At 40.7% G+C, this 23,853-nt stretch overlaps 2 protein-coding genes across 2 annotated transcripts; one reads left to right on the forward strand and one right to left on the reverse strand.

The window, feature by feature from the left end:
- The first annotated feature begins 5,063 nt into the window (after window positions 1-5,063).
- Window positions 5,064-22,617, forward strand: LOC124278545. Its single transcript, XM_046714273.1, has 2 exons — window positions 5,064-5,167; window positions 21,731-22,617. Exons 1-2 carry the CDS (start codon window positions 5,158-5,160, stop codon window positions 22,210-22,212), a joined length of 492 nt encoding a protein of 163 aa, XP_046570229.1. The 5' UTR covers window positions 5,064-5,157; the 3' UTR covers window positions 22,213-22,617.
- LOC124278544 lies at window positions 10,478-13,434 on the reverse strand. Its single transcript, XM_046714272.1, has 5 exons — window positions 12,718-13,434; window positions 12,339-12,409; window positions 11,654-11,962; window positions 11,296-11,416; window positions 10,478-10,949 (listed from the first exon to the last, which is right to left on the reverse strand). Exons 1-5 carry the CDS (start codon window positions 13,042-13,044, stop codon window positions 10,776-10,778), a joined length of 1,002 nt encoding a protein of 333 aa, XP_046570228.1. The 5' UTR covers window positions 13,045-13,434; the 3' UTR covers window positions 10,478-10,775.
- Window positions 22,618-23,853: the final 1,236 nt, after the last annotated feature.

Below are 23,853 nucleotides of genomic sequence, written 5' to 3' on the forward strand. Positions count from 1 at the left end.
AGCCCAGTTTCTAGCAGTTTATACCAAGCGAAATAAGTTTAACATGTTTTGCGGTGATTAAGAGTTTAGTGTGAGTGAGTGAGCAGTTTCAACTAACGACGTTCAAGCAGATGTATTTACGAGATAAAATATATTGAACTGCGAAGTCATGTTTTAAATCATGAATGGTATCGGTCGTTACCTGAAGGCTGCGCTGATAACGTTGTCGCGTAATGTAGCCAATGTAACGGTTTTAAAGGTTGGACAGCCCGGCATGACGCTTCTATTAGTTAGTGGAGATAAATATTATTGATAAAGGACGCATTCCATTCTTCCTTGTGTAGACGATAGGAAGGTATTTTGAGCCGCTTCTTTACTTGAGTTCAGTGCATGGTGTCCTTCAAGACCACACATGGATATGGAAATGGTTATGTTGTGGTTACTGGTTACATGCATGGGCATCAAGTGCTTATAACTTCTGCTTACGGTTGTCTCTTCTGTTTTCTGAAGTAATTTAAATACATTATTTTCCTGATATCAGAGTGGAAATTTCAACATCGTTACTATTTGTTTAGGAACATTATCATCACCGTAGCAGACACGCTAACCCCATCATTTTGAATTGATTAATCAAATCTTCTATCCTCACTATCACTACATTCACCATACCGTCACATTACTGCATATATGTGTTGATAAAATGATTAAATGATATCTATCGAAGGAGGAGGCTTTGTTATGGTGTAATTACGAGTATACTTATGCTGTTAGATGTATAGGATGGAAGTCGATACAGGTACTGCAGATAGACGACAGGAATGAATGTTAAAAGATGCTTTTGCACTCAGTAGTGACATAAACTAATGTAAATAATTTGCGCTTAAAATGCTGGATAGACGTATGTGTGAATCGTACAGTTATGTGTAGCAAATGATTAGTTGACAATCATCTATACTGATCACAACGTTAATCAAAAATATTTCCGCTGAATGCTAATATGCGGTTTCTGTCTTCCAGGATGGCCGACCTTCCCAAATGTTCTGTCTGTCAGCAGCAGTTTACTCTTAAAGGGACCCGTCCCCTACCTCTCTGCCTCCTGTCTACACGCTGTGTGGACGTGTGTGACATCTGCAGCTGGTGATTGTGATATCATGCCTCTACTTATGTTGGAGGGAAGTCAACCCTGACAGACACAACAGATCTCCAGAAGGATGCAGTGAGACAGAAGGAAATATTCCATCCTGACGGTCAAACATCGTCCCACAGAGCTCTCTACACATGAAGATGACGGCAACCAGTCTGTATGTTGGTGTCAGGACTGTGAAGGATTCATCACTCTGTGAATACTGCCAGAACATGCACAGCAACTTCAAAGTTACCAGGAAACCATGTAGTCAAAAACTTCGCCGACTGGAACCGACCTCTGACTGTTCAGTATTTTTGCAGCATTCATAAATATCAGAGCCTCTATCTGTTTGATAAAGCTGCAAGAAATTAATCTGGCCTGCGACATGTCGAATTGAAGGTCATGCCGACCACGAAGTTGAGAAGGTTGATGTGGCTGCTGAAACTCCTAACACAACAACTGGAATATCATAGCAAAATGAGCTAATTAACGTTACAGACTCGCCATCTGGGTGTTACATGTGCAGAGTATCAGGCAAGGAACCGAATCCACTGATGGAAACACACAATTTTGAAAGAAAATATTCGTCACATTTTCCAAATCTTTGAGATCACAACTTGATCAAAGAGAATGACATTCTCATAAATCTGGAAAATCATAGTTTAGAAGGGAGATAAAGGCAAGCACAGCATGCTCTTCGCGACCCGCCTGTGAAGAAGATACCAAGAAGACCTCGCACAAGGGTGGAAATAAGACCGCACATCAATAATGTCTTCTGCTTTGCCTCAAAGTCAGACATACATCCCTCGGCCTCGAGAGATATGTTGTGGAGATGACTCGGACCTGCTCTGGACACCTGCCGCGCCTCAAACATATGCAGGAATTACCCACAGCTGTCTTCAACACCAACAGTTTGTCTAAACTGAAAGCCGAATGTATCAGGATTTGTGCCATTTTGACGATGGATATGGACGGAAAATCGGAAATAATTGCTGGTAACTTAATCATTTCCATCTCTAACATTGGTTTCAGTGTTTGTGGCTATTAGTGCATATCCTTTGGCCTTTCGTCATGAATCTATATGATAGTCAGCGATATGCATTGACATACTGCTAGTGTGACTTTTAAGATCTTAATTTTATCTCACCCACTCATGAATCTATAATTGGAAATCCACTCGGTGAGATGATTTGTTATGATTTGTTCTAAACATGTAACGTTTCTACCATACATAGAAAAATGCAGTTCCACTGTCTAACCATGTAAATATTTTTTTGTGTGTGTTGTTTCCAGACAGGGTACCTTCAGACTGATGATGACTTTATGGCAGGCGGGAAATGAAAACTACAAAATGGTGAGTGAAGGAAGCTGAAGTACATCATACTCAGGCTCACAAAGAGCCCAAGAGGCGACAGATGGGATCAGGTGGACTTGATTGACACATGTCACCACTGCCTGTTTGCATAGATCAATGATCAGTGACACATCAAGTTAGGGGTTAGAATTGGTCTTCAGCAATCCATGCTTGTCGTAAGAGCCCGCTAACGGGATCGAGTTGTCACGCCCATTTAATTAGTGGACACATGTCATCGTATCACAGTTGTGTAGATCGGTGCTTATGTTGTTGATGACTGGATTCTCTGATTATTTTACAGACCGTCGCCATACAACTGGAAATACTGCTGAGTGTAAAACAACATACCAACAACAAAATCCCCACCAAGATCGATGATCATGGATGTTGAATACTGTATTGTCAAGAACTCCTTATCTACAGAGCGTCGCAATATTGCTGAGTTGGGGTTTAGATAACAAGCAAACAAAGTTTATCACAATGGAGACGTTATGATGCAATGCTTCTCAACAGTCATGACTAGTATTATTCATTCCATGAAACGTTTTCAGTAATTTGGCAATATCGTATGCACAAGATGATAAACTTACATGACGGAAATATACCATATGTCATATCATATGTTGTGCAGGACATGGAAGAAGTTAAAGACGAAAATCGACTCAGACCAAAAAAAAAAGCGCATTGAAAGCCTTACAAAGCTGACAGACAAGCTCAATTCAGAAATCGAAAGCTTGAAATCAGTATGTCCATTAATCTAATTATGGAATAGTCTCTTTTTATCTGCATGTTTCATACCTTTAGATATGTCAGCATCTAAAAAGTATTTTAACGCATCGTTATTAACACTATATAAACAAAAAGGCAAAAGAAAGCTGTCACTTAAATCAAAACTAGGAAACAACAACATATTTGAGATTTATGTTAGTTACCTTACAAGCAGAAATATTTCCCTCACACTTTGACTGAATATATATATAATGCGGGTATTGTATTTGCGGCAATCCATTTAGAAAAAAAGACAACAGGAAAATAATGAGTCGTCTATCGGCTGAGTATGTCAGCAGGAATCCTATTCCATAAGTCCAGGAGTGTCAGCGTAGCTTCCTGTGAGTTCAATGGAGGTGGTACACGCAGTCTCAGCTGACGGTCTTGGTTTCGGAGATATGTCCATAGCGGTTTCATTTAACGCGTTCTGTTGTCGAATGTAGAAGGGCATAACAAAAAGACCAAACACTTCATCCCTGCATCGCTGGACATTCAGATCTCCTCGGGTGAATACCAGTCTTGTTGTTCTCTGGCCACAAATGCCATCCCATATTGTGACGCCCCTCAATCAAACTTCTTATCCGCTGTTTGGCATATAGAATATGAGTAAAAATCTCGAACTCTGCCATCGTTTCTGAACCGACTCAACCGACTTCCATCTGTAAGGAGCGCCTCTCTTAGTCACGTCGCTTCCACTTCGACATACATTGGTGACGGTGTAGACGGGCAAGGCAGGCATTCCACGGAAAGGGCTCGTATACCAGCCATACCAAGTCGTTGAAGGACTGTTCGTCTGCTGATGGTGTGCCCTATTGCTGTCCCCTGATGTTGACATCGCTGTCACGAATTTGCTCCGAAGGTGGATCTGCCAAGTATAGCGGTCTTCGGCCTGTGTAGTGCCTCTTGGTCTACCTGGCGGTATTGATCTGGCCTGTTTGCTAGAAGCAGTCTATCAGTTTGCTGATGGTGGCCTGACTGCATTCTGACCAGTGGCGTTGTGAAGTCCCCATGTTGGACATACCGATCGCCCTGTCTCGTTGCGCTTACGTTAATCGTGGCTTATTCATGGCGTTCTTTCAGGGCTACAGCGCTTGCGCTGTCCAGCATCGGTATTTATGCCACAATCATGCAGGTGCATGTTGCACAATTACGTCTTTCACGTTTTGAAAAATACACGATTCAAACAGAAGTTTATGAACAGCTGCATTGTCATATGTCTTCTACTTCGGTTCAAAACTGTACCAGCGTTTATATTTTTTGTTTTTATGTATACAAATACTTTAAAAGCGATAACTCTCTTTGTCTGGTAGTTTATATACTCATCCCATCACATTTGCTAAATTTGTTAACACAAAGATTTTTCATTTCCCAAATCTGATTCATGACCTGTGTGTGTGTATCTGAGTAAATTGTCACCACCTTATTCAAGTCCCCGTTGTGTAATCGTTCATAACTGCATTCTTTAATGCATGCAGACATGCCTTTGTTGGAAATAGTACCCCTGTGACATTGTGACAACGGCAAGATATTTCTTGATCTCATGATATATACATGAATGTTGTACTTTCAGCGCATCGATGAGAAAGAAAGAAGCCATCGAGAAGAGGGATGCCAAAACAATAGATTTCTTTGCTTGGTAAATCTGTGTTTTTCCTTCTGTTAAAGAGAGGACTGAATATCAGACTTGAATACCCTTTGTCTAAGCCACTGGTTCCCGAATATGATGTCAGTGCCTCTTTATATTGAATGATTCTTTTTGGCTTAAATCTATCAAGTATCATCTCACCAATGACATAACATCAAACGTTCATATGTCTGATCACACGTGTGTGGTGATGTGCCAAACAACTGGTGTTGCAGGTGTTACGGGTGTGGCCGGAGAATGTGATGTTCATCTGCTGGAAGCCGGCAGCTGTAGACGGATTTTTTCATGCTGAAGTGTGAGTACATTTATCATGTATTCCTATTTACATATTTTAATCTTCACACCTGTTCTTCCAAGTAACGTTAAAAGAATAGTAAAATATAAAGGCAGTTTCAAATGTTCATCCATGGAATGGTGACGGCTCGCTGGTTTGGTTGATGCAAGTCATTCCTTCCCATTTGCATAGACCGACGCCCAAGGTACCAGTCACTGGATTGTCTGGCCCAAACTCGACTATCAACAGAATGCTGCCATTTTGTGCTAATACCGATTCGGTGTTTTAAAACAAACCAGGTGACGATCATAGTCATCTGGCCTGTGGTGTTCAAACGAGAGTGTAGCATTAGCTGTACTCCACAATAAATCTCTGTTACTGTATCCTTATTTCGCCTCACTGAGGTAATCGACGACACAGACCCAATCGTTTAAATGACAGGATGTGAGCGTATTAGATCAACGTTTCACAATCAATATCATAGTTGAGTTTGCTTATTTTGAAATTTTGATTTCATAGAATGAACGTAATATTGACGTAATGGCATAATATATTCATAGTTTTCGGTTGTGGGAGCCCTGCCAATGTTCACTGGTCAGAGGGGTACACAATGTATGTGATTCAGGCAACCAGTTGTCCGACTTCCATTTGTGTGAAAGTACTAGAATCTGTACTTTACTGATAAAGTGTAGTTCTGGCTACCATGTTTTACTGAAGTCTACCATGCCAGATATTTAGCATTTTACAGTGACTATGATATCAAACTGCAACGTAACATATACATGTTGTTGAGTTGAGTTGAGTTGAGCTTTACGTCACATCGGCATTTTCCAGCCATATAGTGACGAGAACAAGTTTGCATTAGTAAATATTGTAAGTACATACTCGGAATGAGTTTTATTTCAAAGACATTTATTTATTGCATTGTCATTCGAAAGCAGAAAAAATCATAGCATCAAATTTATAGGCAGGCGGTTTGTTACATTTCATAGTTACAATTTATGGTTGTTACATTTCACAGTTACAGTTTATGATACAGATCAACTTCCCTCAGGTAGTTCAGTATCAGATGGGCGCTCACGCGTGAGAACAGATCTTTAGGTTTGTTGCATCATAATGTGAGTCCCTTGCAGGCGATAAGTCCACGCATTCAAGCAGAATATGCTTGACGGTGAACACCTCATCGCAAGAGACACACATGGGGGGTCCATCCCCATCCGTTTTCAGCAGATAGTCATGTGTAAATCGACTGTGGCCAATACGACATCGTCGTAAAATTACCTCATCGTGTCTTGACTGACAACCCAAGTAGGTATAACCGATTGTTGGCTTCAATTCATGGAGTTTGTTTCTTCCTACTTGAGTGTCCCACCTTTTGCATCAGGTCCCGAGTATAGCTGTTGACAGTGGGTTTGAAGTCACTGTACGGGATTAGCAGTGGAGATAGGGGCTTTTCGAGAGCTGCTTTGCTGCAGCATCGGCCTTAGTGTTACCTGCTATGCCGCCGACGTGACCCGGCAACCAGCAGAGGATGATGTCATATTGGCTAGTAGAAAGGTCGTTGTACAGTTCTAATATGTCCAGGATGATTGGGTGACTTGAAGTCACGTTTAGAAGTGCTTGAAGGCAGGATAATGAATCTGTAAAATATGATGAAGTTTTGGACTGATTTTGCTGTTGAATGTGGTAGGTCAAAGCTGAGAAGATAGCTTTGGCTTCAGCGGTGAAAATGGAACTGTTGTCAGGGGATCCTAGAGAGGAGACAGTCTTGGCTCCAATGACTGTAGCGCTGGCAACTTGGCCATCGTCCTTGGATCCGTCTGTGAAAATGGATCTGTGAGTGTTATACTTAGAACGTAACTGGTTGTATTCCTGTTGGAACAACACCAAGGGATTTGTTTCCAGACTTTTGAGTTTGGTGAGGTAAAGATCGACCTGTGGTTTCACCATTTGCCATGGTGGTGGAGGACAGAAGTCGGTATGGTGCAAATGATGTTGAGATCAATTTTAGCTGCAGATATGTGTGGTTTGATCCTGATTCCAAGTGGTGGAACCAGGCTTGGCAGTTTAGGAAATAAGTTTTCATAGAGCGGGTTGAAAACACAATTGTATGCTGATTGGCCCATTTAGGAACGTAATTTAGTGATATACTGCAGTGAGAGTTTAATGCGGCGTTGTTGAAGGGAAGGTTCATTGGCCTCTGCATATAGACTGTCTACCGGAGAGGTCCTAAAAGCTCCCAGGCAGAGCCTCAGTCCTTGATGGTGGATAGAGTCTAATTTTTTTCTAAATTGTTTTGCAGGCTCCACCGTAGACAATGGAGCCATAATCTAGTTTACTGCGGACTAATGATCTGTACAAGTGAAGGAGGGTGGTCTGATCCCCTCCCACTCTGTATTTGAAACTACTTTTAGCAGGTCTAAAGCCTTCAAGCACTTTGTTTTCAAATATTTTATGTGTGGTAAGAATGTCAGGTGGCGGTCGAATATGAGTCCCAGGAATTTGGCCTCTTCTACTACTTTGATGGGAGTACCATCTAAAGTTAGGTCTGATCCTTTGTGTGGTTTGTCTTTACGACAAAAGTGAATACAATTTGTTTTGGATTTTGAAAACCTAAAACCATTTTCATTGGCCCATTTTTGGATTTTGGTAAGGCAGAGTTGTAGCTGCCTTTCTATTGCGTGCATGTTCTTACCACGACATGAAATATTGAAGTCATCGACGAAAAGCGACCCATCAACGCAACTGTTCAGAACGTTAGTGAGGCTGTTAATTTTGATGCTAAAAGTGTGACAGACAGGATGCTGCCTTGGGGACGCCCTGATCTTGGTGGAAGTAGTCAGACAGTGTGGAACCCACCCGAACTTGGAATTGTCTCAGGCCCCTAACCAACGGAAGCAAGAATGTGTATATGGAAAGAAATCCCTCCAGTTTAGGAACATATAATAGCAGGAATTGAAGGAAATCGATCTATTTTGGTCCCCAACGCATTCAGAATGGAAAAAAAGACTATCAGGTTTTCATGCACGAACATTAAATTTGGCAGAAATAATCGCTTATTCGGTTGCAAATCCGACCGTTTCGGTCGCAAGAACGTCTCGTTTGGAAATTGAACGGTACGGTACGGTACGGATACAACTCCGGTTTTATCCGGTACCCAATCGGTAATTTTCGACACGAGAGCGTCATTTCCGGAACAAGACCGGCAGGAAAATGGCGACCGAGGATGCATTAGCGACTGTGTTAAGTTACATTTTTTTTCTGTTAGAGCTTACCATTGTGTTGTAGGTGAAACGAAAACCTTGCATTGAGCATAAACAAACAATCATTAACCAACTGACATCAAGTTTCGGTCATGAATACGTGTAGATTTTCTTGTAATCGTGGCAGAAATTCGTGCTTTCAGTGCAGTTTGTGGAAAGCTAACTGCTGTCCGGCTGATATCAAAACAGACAGCCGATCATTTATAGTGTTGATGTCAACAATGAGAATATTCCGAAAGAAATGATAAAACTGTTTCTGAACATAACATGAATTAAGCCAAATAAAAAAAGATGTCTTGTTTCTCATCACCGCTGGACCCTTACATCTGACGAACAAATGTTTTTATTTAATCACTTTTTGCACCCCTAAGTCTTCCATCTAAATATATTTTTCCCTTTGTCTTTGTGATAGTGAAAGGGGACATTTTCCTGAATACAAAAATAAAACCTGCAGATAATTGTTCACAAAAACAGTGATGAGAAACAAGACATGTCTTTTTATATTCATATATTTATATATTTTTGAGGCAGAAGAATCTTAAATTTTATTAATTACCTCAGTTTATGTGAGAATATGGTCATACATTCTTAAGTATACTTGCAATAAAACTATTTGTTTCAGATAACCAAAGAGGACGTGGAAGTGCTTGCTTCGGCAGTATTTGGTGAAGAGTGGTGTGAGGTGGTGCCTGAAACACCAACAACAAGTCAGGACTCTAGATCTTCGTCACATGGAACTTTGTCATCTCAACTGCAGACATCTCAGGAATCCACCTTTGAGTCTACAGCGTCCAGTGAGAGTGAATACTCTATGATAGAGACACTTGGCAGTGATTGTGGTATGTAGTATGTAGTACTTCGATTAATTTGTGTATCCACTTGAAACGTAACATCACAGTACCAGTAATGAACATTTGAAGCAAAATAAACTCGACATCTGATTTCTCCCATGACACTTCAGTCTCAATTTATGGGGCAGTGAATGCATTATCTGACAACATTGACAAAACACCATATTGGGCCGAGATTATGTATTGTTAACTAACTAAAAGTCTCAGAATCTGACTAGAAATATTGATTTTATGTGAGAATTAATGTTTGATATTGCGCTGTATCCCTTTCAGCACAATATGTTTGATTCTGATAAATATTGTACGTTTGAATGTATATAAAAGAAATGTTTGTATTCATGATGTGATTTGTGTGGCATGATATCTATGAGAGTGAAAAAATTAAAACCCACTTCATTTATTTCCAGACTCATCAAAGCAGATTCTTCCGACTATTCCAATGTTAACTCAAGTCTGTGGAATATGTGACAAGACGCTGCTGAAAACCTCAATGACTTCCCATATGAGACGTCACTCTCAAGACTTTCACATAAAGTGTCCTGAGTGTCCATCCCTTTTCTTTTCAAATGATGTGATGAAGGAACATTTGGCACGTGACCATAAGGGAACAGGAGTGTGCAAGTGTAATACATGTGGCAAGGTTATGCAGACTTTTCGGGGAATGAGGGAACACATCAAGCAACACTCTGGTGAACAATATGAATGCGAAACATGTGACAAGAAGTTCACCACCAAATCCCAACTTCAAAGACATGTTAAGACACACCTGAAATCATTTGAGTGTGAAGTATGTCACCACAGGTTTGCCACAAGAACAGAGTTGAAAGGTCATTCTGTACTTCATGTGGATCAGCCAACTTTGTATAAGTGTTCTTCCTGCAATTACCAGATTAGGTGGAAGTCTGTTGTCTCACGACATGTTGCCGTCACACATTCAGACTGCCGTTCACAGGTATGCGACACATGTGGACGTGAATTCAAGGAGAGAAGCTATCTGGCACGTCACAAGAAGAATGTAAAGTGTGATCGTGCCACGTTCAGTTCGAAGTGGACTGCATTGGTCTAATAAGTACAAAATATTCCGGATGCAAAATTTCTTTATTTCTTATGAGCACAATGCTAGACATTCATTCACAAATCAGTAAATGCTGTTTTGGATACATGCAGTACTTATTAGTATTGGTCCGATTAATTGAAATAATCGAAGATTGGTGGCTAATAAAGTTACATATTCATTTAATATCTGCCATGAGGCAAACAACATGTGTAAAACAAAATACAAACACGTGCATTTGGGCACATAACAAATTATTCTGAAAATGTTTAAGGACAGTTGCGAAGTGTATTTCATATTTCCAGCTATGTTTGTGAAGATACATTAATAAAACAAGACTGTTTGACATATTGTCTCTTTTCTTTCACATCAATATCTAGAGATAAACACTTCATCCAGGTGTCACGGCAATGGTTAACGCTTCGAGTTGTGACAATGTATTTGAATTGTTAAACAAAAGCCTACTTTGAGTCAACTGATAATCCTGCTCTGATGAGCGGATTTATTTTCGACTCGTCAGTCTTGTGAAAGTGTCTCACTCCATGGCCTCCTTTCCCAGATTCATGTATGGCAGAAATGCCCCTAGGTTCCTTCCTGCAGAGACGCCTTCGTTGTGGTGCATCGAAGAGATGATCCTGTAACATTTATTAAGTCATTGTCAACACTATAATGTACATACTGAACTTGAATCTTGTTACATAACATGCATTTATACCTATTACTTATTTATACCTTATTACTTAACAGTGATCACTTACATTCAGTACTCTATTCTCAATGGGTATTTCCAGAAGCCACAAGGGATTTCACAACCTGTGAAAGATTCTGAGTTTGGGTTTAACGCCGCTTTCAAGAGTATTTCAGTTATATCGCAGCTACTAGTATTATGGCGGGGAGAAAGCCACCCGTTCAAGCCCTAGGGTGGACAGGCTTTATTTCATACACAGAATAGTGGTTACAATTGATAATATGATACACTACCTGAATAGTTATTTCCCTGATGAATGTTGGCACAGCTTTTGGTTCCAATAATGGCCCTACTCCTTTCTCTAAAAGCATCTGGGGATATACTGGTGCACTTGACAAGCGAGTTGAAAATCCCCTGAAAACAATAGAAACACTTGTTTAATAATATGAAAATACTATGTAATACTACCCTGTAATTTTGATATTACGCTTCAGAATTAAAACTAGCATAGTAACAGCAAATGAAAGCAAGTAAGCACTCATTTCTTACATAACATTACATCACACCTGTCAACAATGGTATATATACTGTCACCACATAATTTTACAATAATATCAATCTTAAAAGTATCAATGCAATACAAAACCTCACCTTGTTGGATCTTGTCGAACTACACACTCCCCGCAAATTTTGGCCATGTTCACTTCCAAATCAACTGCACTTGGTACTCCGTTCCTCGCTCCGGGCATTGTAGCTAAGCTGGAGTAAAGACTCTCACAAGGTTGACTGCTCAAGGATCTGTTGTTGTATGTCCGTCGCCGGGTTATGGCATACATCTGTAGATCTGCATCTATTGAAGATATGGTAGCCTCCCACAGAGCCAAGGAGTACCCGTTTATGTGTGAACCAGGGGGAGGGAAACATGACAGGTCGTCCAGTGACAGCAGGTAGTCCCGATACCTATGTATACAAGTTAATCCAATTTAAAGGATGACATTTGAAGACATGATATTTGATAGTTAAGTTCTCTGAATAAAATTACCGCTATGTATTTTTGGCAAATACCGCAAACAGTTTGTTAATCAGTATATGCCATATCTTGCAGATTTGAACACTACAAGCCGAAAATCTGGCTTCTGAAAAATCTAAAACTTTACTTTAAAAAAAATGTGGATTGTTTTTAATTTAGTTTGGTTTCATACTTGATTCTGAACAGAACTGAAAATGTATAAACCAGGGATCCTGTATCTCAATACATACTGAACCGAGGATCAAGTGTATTGTTTGACCCCCACCAGAGATCAAATAAGAAGTTGATTTACTAAAGGTAAAATACCTCAATTTCATTTGACATCGCTCGACTGCTGAAATTCCGGGCTCATCATTGGCAGCAAACCAGTCATGTACCTTTAAATGAAACAGAATGTGGTTAACTGTCAGGTAATTTCCTGATCACATGCCATCTGAATATTTCTTATTTCTTTATATATTCAGTTGCTATGTTCATCTAGACATTGATCATTGGATTGGTGAAATAGACTCAAACGGTCAAATAAAACCGAATGGGTTTTAAACCAAGCATTAAAGAACATTGACCCATTGTCTCATATAACAATTAACCTTTTCTGTAAATCAATAGCCTACCATACTCTATGTATGCATTGTCAAAATACACTAAAAGTAGTAAGTACAAGCAACGTAGTTACTTAACGTACCAGTTTGCATAATTCTGCTGACTGATTGTGGCCTGCTGTCTCCATGCTGTTCTGAACATTCTGTGAGAAGGTAATAAGGGCGAAGTCAGTTGACTGCATGTTCAGTTGCTGTTCCATCATTCCAAGTTTTAAAGGGGTTGAATTTTCGGCTGCTACTTGAATGAAATGCTGCTTCTTAGCATGTCCAAGGTGCCCCTTGCAAACGGCTGAACGGTGACGAGTGAGCAAATGTTGCGAGTCAATTATCTTGACCTCTAATTGCCTTCTTGAATCAGAGAATTCAGGAACATAAAACCAATCAATGTGTCTGTGGAATGAACATTGCATGTTTGATCATAGTGTTCCTTTGCCATTTCTCCAACACTTGTGGGAATTTCCATTCTGCATATGAAATATTCAGAGCAGCTTTAGGGTATTTCTGTCCCTGTAGAATTCTTGTTGCAAGTACCTTCAAAGGTTTGACACTTTTCTTTCTGCTGGGTAAGTTGAATTCACCGTCCAGCTGGAACACAGCTTTCAGTCTCATAATTAGATCTGCTTTCGATCCAGAAAGAGAAATGTTTTCTCCAAGATGACTTCGAACAAACTGAATGACAACCTTCAACTCTGTTACTTTCAGCTTTGACAACTCATCACAGTTCCCAAGTACTTTCTTTGCATCCTTTAAACCCTTACTCTCCCAGCGAACATGGTCTTTTGATAAGTCCTTTATGAGAATTTTAAGTTTTTCATCACTGAAAACTTTAGCGATAGCTTCTATTTCATGAGCACTATCAGTGTTTGGCGGATCCAGTACATTATTCACCTTTTCTTCTTGCCCTTCCTCTTGTGTTTCTAGGGCCTGAAATTCAAGCTCTGCAATGAGATTTTCATCCGGGTTAGGTTGTACTGTTGTGGCCTTTTCCGACTTGTCTTTATGTTCTTCCCCATCACTAGTTGTTGTTTTTGAACGAACCTGTATTAGATGACTGCTTCTGGGAAGCCTCTCTTTCATTTTCCTTTCAACAATGACTGACTGCAATGTATGTCCATTACTTGAATCTTGGATTGACGCAATAGACAAGTCATCAAGAGACGTAACAAGTCCTGCATTTTTCAATTCTGAAAGAATTGATGGCTTTGACTTTTGACAAACTTCATTCCAATACTGCTTTTGAAGCTGAAGAACTGTCTGTGGCTTTCCATTTTTGTCTTCCCTCAACAATTTCATGAACTGACCATCAAAGGCTATGCAGGGAACATGAATTTGCATTTCATGAAGTTTGTCTAACGTGTCTTCTAAAATCGACCGCATGACAGTCATGGGTAAACTGTATCCTTTCAGAAAGTAGCATACAGGAGTGCCAGTCAGTTGATTTTTACTCCACAATCTGTCAGTGTCTGATGCAACTAATGTTACAAGTTCTGTGGCTTTTTTTCGAAGAAGTTGATGAACTTTGTTGTTGTGGGCATACGCGGTCTCAACAAGAGACAACATAACTTTTAAATCAGCATTCCCATTTCCTTTCAGAAAATCTGACACAAAAGGATGTGGAACATGATGTGACGTCAATGGAAGGACAGGTCCAAGGGTTTCCTCAATGTTCATTGCATCAATAGATGAAACTTGTGCTACAAGTTTGCAATTAGTCTTAGCTGCTGACTTGAGCTTCGCCGAGAGAAGTTTGCAAGATTGGGACAACCTGGATGGGATTGTTGGTGGTTGTGCTCCGTATGTTTCATGCAAGCATATGCCAGCTAGGTTCCATATTTCTTCGTCTTTGTCAATCTTGAACACTCTTGTTTTGCTTTCTTTGTAAGAAACAAAGAAACAATACTGAACATCCATTGCAAAAATTTCAGCTTGAACTTGCAGGTAATATCTTGATGGAATAGTAGAATGCAAAGGCGCTGTGTAAGGACATTTGATCTCAACAACTGCTTCTATTTGCCCAGTGTTTGTGTTGCACACTACCCCATCTGGTGATACTAATATTTTCACTCCTCTATTTTCTATTGGAAGGCATCCAATCTCATAAACTGCATGCTGAGGCAGAAAACCAGGCATGAATCTTGTGCAAAATGTTGCCATTGCAAATCTTTCATACTTCTGCCCATGATCAATAGCTGCCTGAATTTCATCTGAAAACTTAGCTTGTTCTTTTCCTTGAACAACATGCATGTAATGTTCCCTTTTAGCTTTCAGACCTCCCGCTCCAGTTGCTGAATACAGAACACTGCCAGTGACCAATACTTCCTTTCGAAGGGTAAACCATAGTGAACTCTGCTGTTTGATGTACTGTGGTCCCAAGTCTTGAATATAGGAAGCCAAGCTCTGTTTCTCATCATCGGTGGATGCCAACAGGTCATCAATATCATACAAAGTACAATAATTGGACAATTGCGATAGACTGACAGGGGAATCTTTAAGGAGATTTTGATTGCCATGAAGACGTGCCAGTTCCGAACACAGATCATGCTGCAATTGTTGACCAGTGTCCATACATTCTTGTATTTCCATCAGTGTGGCAATTATCATCTGAATTACGAAACAGTACTTCGATGATCTATAGTCTTCTCCGCCCATTTTTTCAACTTTTCAAGAGCATACTGCTTTTTGTCATTTCTTCTTCCAGATGAAGGGCATGGTCACTCAAAAGTGTCACTAACCATTTCATTTGTGATACAATAGTATTGAAAGACAGGGACTCAATTGGAACAAAAGTTGCCAGGGAAACTTGTAAATCTTTAATTGCAGATTGTTCATGGTTGAATTTCTCTTGCTTCATCTTTAGAGTCATGCCATCTTCTTCCTTGCCAAGCAGATTAATATCACCCCTATCACCCTTGAGACCAGGAGTAATCTTCTTTCCATCAAGTGAAATACATACACTGCTTTCCTTAGCTGCTTCAGCAAAAGGTTTTGCAATGTTTTCACAAAACCAGGAGGGAGTCTACTGGGCCAGTCGCCGTTGTAAGGATCAAATTTTCGTAACACATCTTCATTTGGAATGGCTAAGATGGTGTTGATATGGCCAGGTAAAGTGTTCTCCGTCAGAAGTGATCCAATACATTTCCATCCACTGAGCAAACGAATTGCCATTCCTCCACACTTAGACATAAATAGTTTCCAAAAACATTTACTTTGCCAAGAAACCTCATTTGTGTCAATGACTCAACACAAAGGGATTGAATTGTCTCTTGAATGGTTTTAAATGTCAGCCTCTCAAGGTCAAGTCTTTCCGACACAATTACCTTCAAGAAATCTTCAATAAAATTGCCATGCCCAGCCTTGCACACTTTTTGATTTGCATCCATAAGGAGAGAGATTAAGTTCTTTTCAGATTCATCCTGACAACGTGAGTACAGGAATCTGTCACTTTCAGTTTCAGTAAAAACACCTGATCTGACAACACGATGAGTACACTCAATGAAACAGCCACACTTGTCACACATTGCATCTCTGCTAAAGTTGTGAACACAAGACAAGTTGACCTGAATATGTTTTCCACACTTGTCACACAAAATGTCATGACTGATTTCATGGGCGGAACATGAACCATTACCATCCTTATAATAACTGTTTTGTGGAACATTGTTACTTGAATCAACAGCCATTGAACATGGACCATAAGCATGATTGACATATTCACCATGATTTCCGTCTGATGTCTGCTTGATAGGTGAAAATTCGAAGCACTGTGGTTTTCCTCTGACGTGTCCTTGATTGGTGATAACTGAAAATCTGGACCACTACTTGTATTGTCAACACGTCGTTTTTTTTAGCGGGGTGCTGTGCTCAGGGATTAATGTGCATTTTGCAGTATGTCCAGTATTGTTGGTAGGCCTAACTCTTCGTTTAACTCTGTTCAATGACAGCTTATACTTTCTCCGCCCCATTCTAAATCTGAAACACAAATACATTGGCAACTAAGTAAACGTACTTTGTTTACATAACATGTTTGAAATAATGAACCAACACTACAACGTCATCGGCTATCTGTTTTGTTATCAGCCGGACAGCAGTTAGCTTTCCACAAACTGCACTGGAAACACGAGTTTCTGCCACCCTTACAGGAAACTCTACACGTATTCATGACTGAAACTTGATGTAAGGTGGATAATGATGTTTGTTTATGTTCAATGCGAGGTATTATTTTCACCTACAACACAATGGTACGCTCTAACCGATAAAAATGTAACTTACCACAATCGCTAATTCATCCTCGGTCGCCATTTTCCTGCCGGTCTTGTTCCGGAAATGACGCTCTCGTGTCGAAAATTACCGATTGGGTACCGGAAAAAACGGAGTTGTATCCGTACCGTACCGTTCAATTTCCAAACGAGACGTTCTTGCGACCGAAACGGTCGAATTTGCAACCGAATAAGCGACTATTTCTGCCAAATTTGATGTTCGTGCATGAAAACCAGATCGTCTTTTTCCATTCTGAACGCGTTGGGGACCAAAATAGATCGATTTCCTTCAATTCCTGCTATTATATGTTCTAAACTGGAGGGATTTCTTTCCATATACACATTCTTGCTTCCGTTGGTTAGGGGCCTGTGTCTGTTATTTAGAAACCGAGATATGAATTGCGGTAGTCTACCCCTCAATCCAAACTCGTGTAAATCTTTTAGGATACCATGTTTCCATGTTGTATCATATGCTTTTCTAAGTCGAAAAAGATAGATACTGCATGTTGTTTGTTGACAATGGAGTTTTTGATGAATGCTTCCAGACGCACCAGATGGTCAATGGTACTTCGGTTTTTTCGGAAACCACATTGGAGATCACTGAGGAGGTTATTGGTCTCCAAGTACCAGATTAATCGATTGTTGACCATGCGCTCCATGGTTTTGCAAACGCAGCTAGTTAGTGATATAGGACGGTAGTTTGAGGGATCAGTATGGTCGCGACCGGGTTTTGGTATAGGGATGATGATGGCATTGTGCCACGAAGGGGAAGTGTCCGGATGTCAGATGTCATCAAATATATTTAGGAGTGTTTCCAAGCCTATGTCAGGGGAGGTGTTTCAGAAGCTGATAATGGATTTCATCAGCTCCTGCCGCAGTGTCTTTAGCCTGTCCTAGGGCAGTACGTAATTCATGGAGGGAAAACGTTTCGTTGTAATCCTCCCCATTATCAGAGTTAAAATTGACTGGTTTCTTTTCTTGTTGGGTTTGATATTTCTGGAACTGAGGGTTATAATTTGATGAGGAGGAGTGGTTTGACAAAGTTTCGCCAAGTTTGTTTGCAATTTCAGATTTATTTGTTAGAAGGGAGTCACCATCTTTCAGGTGGTGAACTCCTGATTTTGACTCTTTGCCCTTGATCTTTTGAATCATGTTCCACACCTTGGACATGGGTGTGCGGGAGTTGATTTTGGACACATATTTCCTCCATGACCGGCGTTTAGTTTGTTTGAAGGTACGTTTTGCCCTGGCATTTGTCATTTTAACAGCATTCAGGTTATGCACTGTAGGATGTTGTCGGAAATATTTTTCCGCCTTCTTTCTATTTTTCCTAGCTTGTTTGCAGTTTGTATCAAACCATGGTTTGCGTATGTGCGGGTTTGCAGAGGACTTAGGAATAGTTTTGTCTCCGATGGCATTTAGGACGTCTGAAAATAGTTCCATGGGGTCAGGAACATTCCTGAAGTTGTCCGGCTTAAGTTTTTCTGAACATAGGGTTTGGAATAAAGGCCAATTGGCCTTAGTAAAATTCCATCTTGTTGATGGTGGTTCATCCGTGGGGTTCATAGGAGTAAGAATTGTTGGGAAGTGGTCGCTTCCACAAAGGTCGTCATGGACCGACCATTCAAACTCATTTAAAAGATTAGAATCTGTAAGTGATAGATCGAGAGCAGAGTATGATCCAGTGGCAGGATGGAGGTAGGTGTTTGATCCATCGTTGAAGATGCATACATCATTATTGGAGAGAAACTATTCAAGGATCTTTCCCTTACTATTTGTATCATTACTCCCCCATAGGGGGTTATGGCTGTTGAAGTCGCCCATGATTATGCAGGGCTTTGGGAGTTGATCGTATAAGTTCTGAAGATCTGATAGGCGGACAGTTGAGGTGGGAGGGAGATAGAGGGAACATAGTGTAAACCCTATGTTCAGAGTTATGCGGACAGCAACAGTTTGTAGGTTGGTGTTAAGTGGAACAGGGCTATGGAGGATGCCCTGCTTCACCAGGATGGAAGTGCCTCCTGTAGCTTTTACACCGGGAGGAGAAAAGGAGTGGTAGGAACTGTACCGACGGATGTCAAATTTATCAGTCCTTTTAGGTAGGTTTCTTGGAGACAAAACGCAGATGGTTTGAAGTCTTGAATCAATAACTGTAATTCATTATAATTATTCTTAAGTCCTCTGCAATTCCATTGGATCATGTTTTGTGGATTCATGGTGCTTCCACTGGTGACATGTCACGTGAACGTGAGAAAGCGTTTGATGAACTCCTATTGGTGTCTGGTGGGGATGGAGTTACCTCCATATCCAGAGGGCCAAAGGAGTTATGGACCTCGATGGGGCCTCTGAGGGAGAGGTGGCCTTTGGTTTGTGTTTGGCGGTTGTTCGAGTTGCTTTAGTCTCTCTAGCCTCTTTTTTTCCCTTTTTCTGCGCGCAGTTTCTGTCTCTGGTTTTGGCATTTGCTCTGGTGTTTGTGATTCAGAGGTTTTGACTTTGGGCGTTGGAGGTGGAGTTGCTGAGATGGGCTCAGTTGTGTTGAGTTCAGTTGGTTGAGAAGACATGATCCATGTCAGGTCGGTCTGACATGAGATGGTTGCAGTAGTGATAGTAGGACGGGAGACAGCAGAAGAGTAGGTGATGGTTGAAGGGGCTGCAGTTAAACTTGCAACCCTCTTCTTTGCTTCGTGAAAGGAGATATTTTCTTTGTGCTTGATCTTTAGTATCTCGGATTCGCGTTTCCACACTGGACAGAACTTGAGGAGGCCATATGGTTACCACCGCAGTTTGTGCACTTCACTTCCTTAGCACAGTCGTTGCCCTCATGCTTGTCACCACAGCGATAACAAACAGCAGAGGAACGACAGGACTTGGATCCATGTCCAAACTTTTGGCAGTTGTAGCACCGGAGTGGATTGGGGACATACACCTCCACACCAATGCTACAATAACCAGCTTTAATCGAGTCAGGGATGTTTGCTCGCGCGAATGTGAAGAGATAGGTGTTCGTTGGTTGAACAACACCATCCTTTTTGAAGGTGAATCGTTTGACGGCTGTGACGGATTGCTGAGAGAGTTCCTTGACAATTTGTTCTTCAGTCATGTCGGACAGGCATCGGTGGCCTAGTGGTTAAAGCGTTCACTCGCCAGGCCGAAGACCCAGGTTCGATTCTCTACATGAGTTTAATGTGTGAAGCCCATTTCTGTTCTCCCCGACGTGATACTGCTATTACATTGCTAAAATCATACTCGTGAGTGAGTGAGTGAGTTATTATTTAACGTCACATCGGCAATATTTCAGCCATATCATGACGAGAACATATTTGATTCTGAAGTTGAATATATGAATAATATAAAACCTGTCAACAAAGGACAGTAAAACAACTAGAATATCACAATTAGAATAAAACTAGCGTGGGAAGTTTAAAACTAATAGCACTATAGGGACAATACAATATAAAAACAGGCTATAGATCGCCAACAACAGAAGGTAGATCACCATACTAGGGACCATGGGGACTTACAGTACCTTTGCTACCTGCATGGACTAAAATCATACTCACTCACTCACTATGATTAAAAAGGTGTCTACCAGGTGACGGCGAGTCGAAACAGCTATGTGTATAGCTATGAAACACGACTGTGATGGGGTAACCAGTGTTTGACCAATTGATAACGCTTTCATTTTACTTTTCATCCCTGCTACGCCTTCATTACTGTCCGTCCGCCAGCCCAACCGTGCAAGATATGGCAGATCTTGGAACCTGTACAGTATTTCGTCACCAAACGACGTTAACTTGGCAGATGGATTGACCTAATTAGAAAGTGATGCCCTCTGAAGTTCAGATAGTGTACCATCGTAAGCCAAGTATAACTAAGGGCAATTTCAGATACAACCTAAATTGCATAAAAAATGACAACCAGGAGCATCTTTGTGCGTACGCGCGCGTGTGTGTGTGTGTGCTGTTAAACTGCAATGACACGTCAGTGTGATGAGGTAACAAGCGTTTCGTTGCTGATGCCTTTAAATTTGTAGAACATATAATTATTCACGTCTACAATGTATTTTCACGAAATATAAGTGCTATTCCGGTGGATATCCATGATGTTGTTCTATTTAATACATGCATGTTCACAAAAATATCAAATAGTCAAAGTAAAATAATGATTTGGCTTGCATCTTTGACAAAACAATTTCTATCAGCAATCAAATATTCCCTCGCGCATATCTTAATGATAAATGGAATGAAATCTATATTCATTTGGACGTTTTATACATGATTGACCCACTAAATAGAAGAAATAAAAATGTCGTCACTCTGACGCTGCTTACCAGCAGCAGTTTTGGGGTTCGGTGTACATGGGTAACTAAATCAGCCATGTTGACTCAAATTACAGTGAGCTTAACATTGTTTGACATGCAATCTACACGTTCCTCGTAATACCACGTTCGTCTGCGTTTCTGTTATAAGACAAGAATGTACTGAGTCTAGGTATACAGATCCGCTCTCTGGGTGTTTATTGTACGCAGCAATTTAGAATCTGAACTGTAAATAGGACATATATGTTGTATGAATATTTTTGTTGACGTCCCGTGTCCACCATTTGATAACCGACGAAACACGCTATATCCGGAGTAGTGGCTTATCAGTTAATTCAATGTGACCCAGTGCTAAGGTCAAAATGTAACACTCAGTAGGGTTTGTTGCTGCATTCTGATTATATTGCACTGTTTGAATATAGGTACACATTTTACTAAGCTGTGAATTCCGAGTATTACAATATCATTATTGCGAGAAATTATCAGTATTCTTCTCATGCATTTCACATCCATATGTTGTAGGTATACCGCTAAAGTATGACAAAGACAGAGTAAATCTCGACTACGCCAACATCAACACAGAAGGAGACCTGGTCAACAGGGAGTCGGACACAAGACCAGCAGGAGAGGGGAGACTGAAGAAGTACGAGGGCACATGCAGCACTGCCTCCCTCTCCCAGGATGGCTGTCCCCAGTACTGGGAGGTGGAGAACAGGGTCAGTCTGGACAAACCACTCTCAGGGAACAACCTCGTCCTGGAGGTTGGGTTATGTAGGGAGGAGCAGAGGGACGTGCTTCAATGGATAGGTGGACGTCCTCACTCTTACTGTATGACCGTCGGCGACTGTATTACACACGGCGGGATATGCAGGAGGATAGGGAAGGAGGGGAATCGTGTGCTGCATCTGCCTGACACTCTCCCCAACACAGCAGGGCATCACACACACTACATTACGGTGTTGTCTATGATGACGCCAGGAAGAAGATTGTCTTCATTGATGTGAAGGAGAAGAAAGTCATGTCGACGTTAGACAATGTTGACTGTAGTGAACCACTGTGGCCGATGTTCGGGGTGTATAACCCACATCTCCTCACTGTCAGCATGAGACTTGTAGTGGGCAGCGACATCAACATGACAGAGGAGAAGAAAGCGATGATTGTCAAGGCGCTGTCGTGATGGTGACAGTGATGGTGATTTGAACTCACAAACATTCGAATTGAATACTACGAAGGAACACTTCATAACTTGATAATATCTTCTCTATGAGGACGTTTACAATGATAACGTACATGGCATCGCCATGTATTTACATACAACTCTGTCAAAATTACTATTTACACAACACAAAGCCAGTAGTAGCTACTAGTGTGTATAATTATGAAATATGAAATGCATGATTTCAAATCAACTTAGTATGTAACACGAGTGCTGATTGGTCAATGCTATACATTTCCGACCGGATAATCAGCATATACGGTCGCAGTTTGAAACACGATTCACCAAAAGCTCCCTATCCAGCTAAATGGGTGGAATGTGTGTTAAAAAAGGACAAAACAGTATCATAAATTTAATTTTCAGTTAAAACAACTTACTGGCAACAGGCTGTTGACCCAACAATGTTAGATCATGAAACAAGATTTATGACGTCACTATGACGTCATTTCACAACAGAACTGATAATAGTCCGTAGTTGAGGAATCATCAGGGAACTACTTTTTCTAGCGATGGTGTAAGTTCAAGGAGTGATGTGATTAACCTTTGACCTACAGGAACTTTGACCTGGTTTAAATAATGAAAAAATAGTGTAAAACGAGTTGAATTAGAATGGGGATAACTGTACTGTGTTAATTAGATGTTGCTACAATGGCGTGAGGCAAGCACACATTGCAAGGGTAATTGTATTTTCGAGTCTTGCAGTTGAACGTATGAGAAAGGACTACACGCCTTACAAATATAAAGAGTGACGAAGTACAAAAGCTGCAGCGTTGTTTGCAAATACGAGTGATTGCCACATGCACATTGATGTTTTCCCCGTCTCCACTTCTTGCAAGATAATTCGTGAACATATTTTACGGATACTTCAGTGACTATTTAAGTTTCAGATCGTTGGTACATGTTTTCGCCGACTGTGGTCATATTTCGTCCATTTAAAAATGGAAGTCCTTTACATGGTGTACCCACTGCATTTGTAGATTCGCACCCGAGAGTAAAGTGAGATGCTTTTAACTACTAGGCTACCCAACCGCCTCTGTTCAACAGTGGTATGGCTTCATTCAAATCTTCAAAGTGACACAGAACAGTGTATGCAAAAAGCTCCGAAAATGAATATGTGTAGGAATTATTACCACAAAGATGAAGGTCAACTTCTTGCATAATGTGTTTATATGGGTACACATAACAAATATCACACAGCTGCTGTGTTATTGTTACCGTCATTTCCACAGTTTGTAAGGAAACCTTTCAAATATAATATAATTAACAGGTTATCATCTCACCACACATTAGCAAATATATCTTGTTCAAGGGATTGGTATCATTCTTAACAGAAAGGGTTGTGCAACATTTCAAGACAGTTATGCGTTATTGTTGCTAAAAGAAGAGGCGGTCTGATAGCCTTGGGGTAAACAGCATCACTCGTTCCGCG

This window comes from Haliotis rubra, unplaced genomic scaffold (assembly GCF_003918875.1).
Source record: "Haliotis rubra isolate DU_JTF1 unplaced genomic scaffold, ASM391887v1 Scf2397, whole genome shotgun sequence".
In the NCBI taxonomy this organism is placed as follows: Eukaryota; Metazoa; Mollusca; class Gastropoda; order Lepetellida; family Haliotidae; genus Haliotis; species Haliotis rubra.

Coding starts and splice junctions, on each gene's coding strand:
- LOC124278544 (XM_046714272.1), bottom strand. CDS start 13,044: ATGCAATGTTCATTCCACAGACACATTGATTGGTTTTATGTTCCTGAA. Junction 12,410..12,717: donor CAGCAGAATTATGCAAACTG/GTACGTTAAGTA, acceptor TTTCATTTAAAG/GTACATGACTGGTTTGCTGC. Junction 11,417..11,653: donor GTTCGACAAGATCCAACAAG/GTGAGGTTTTGT, acceptor TATTGTTTTCAG/GGGATTTTCAACTCGCTTGT.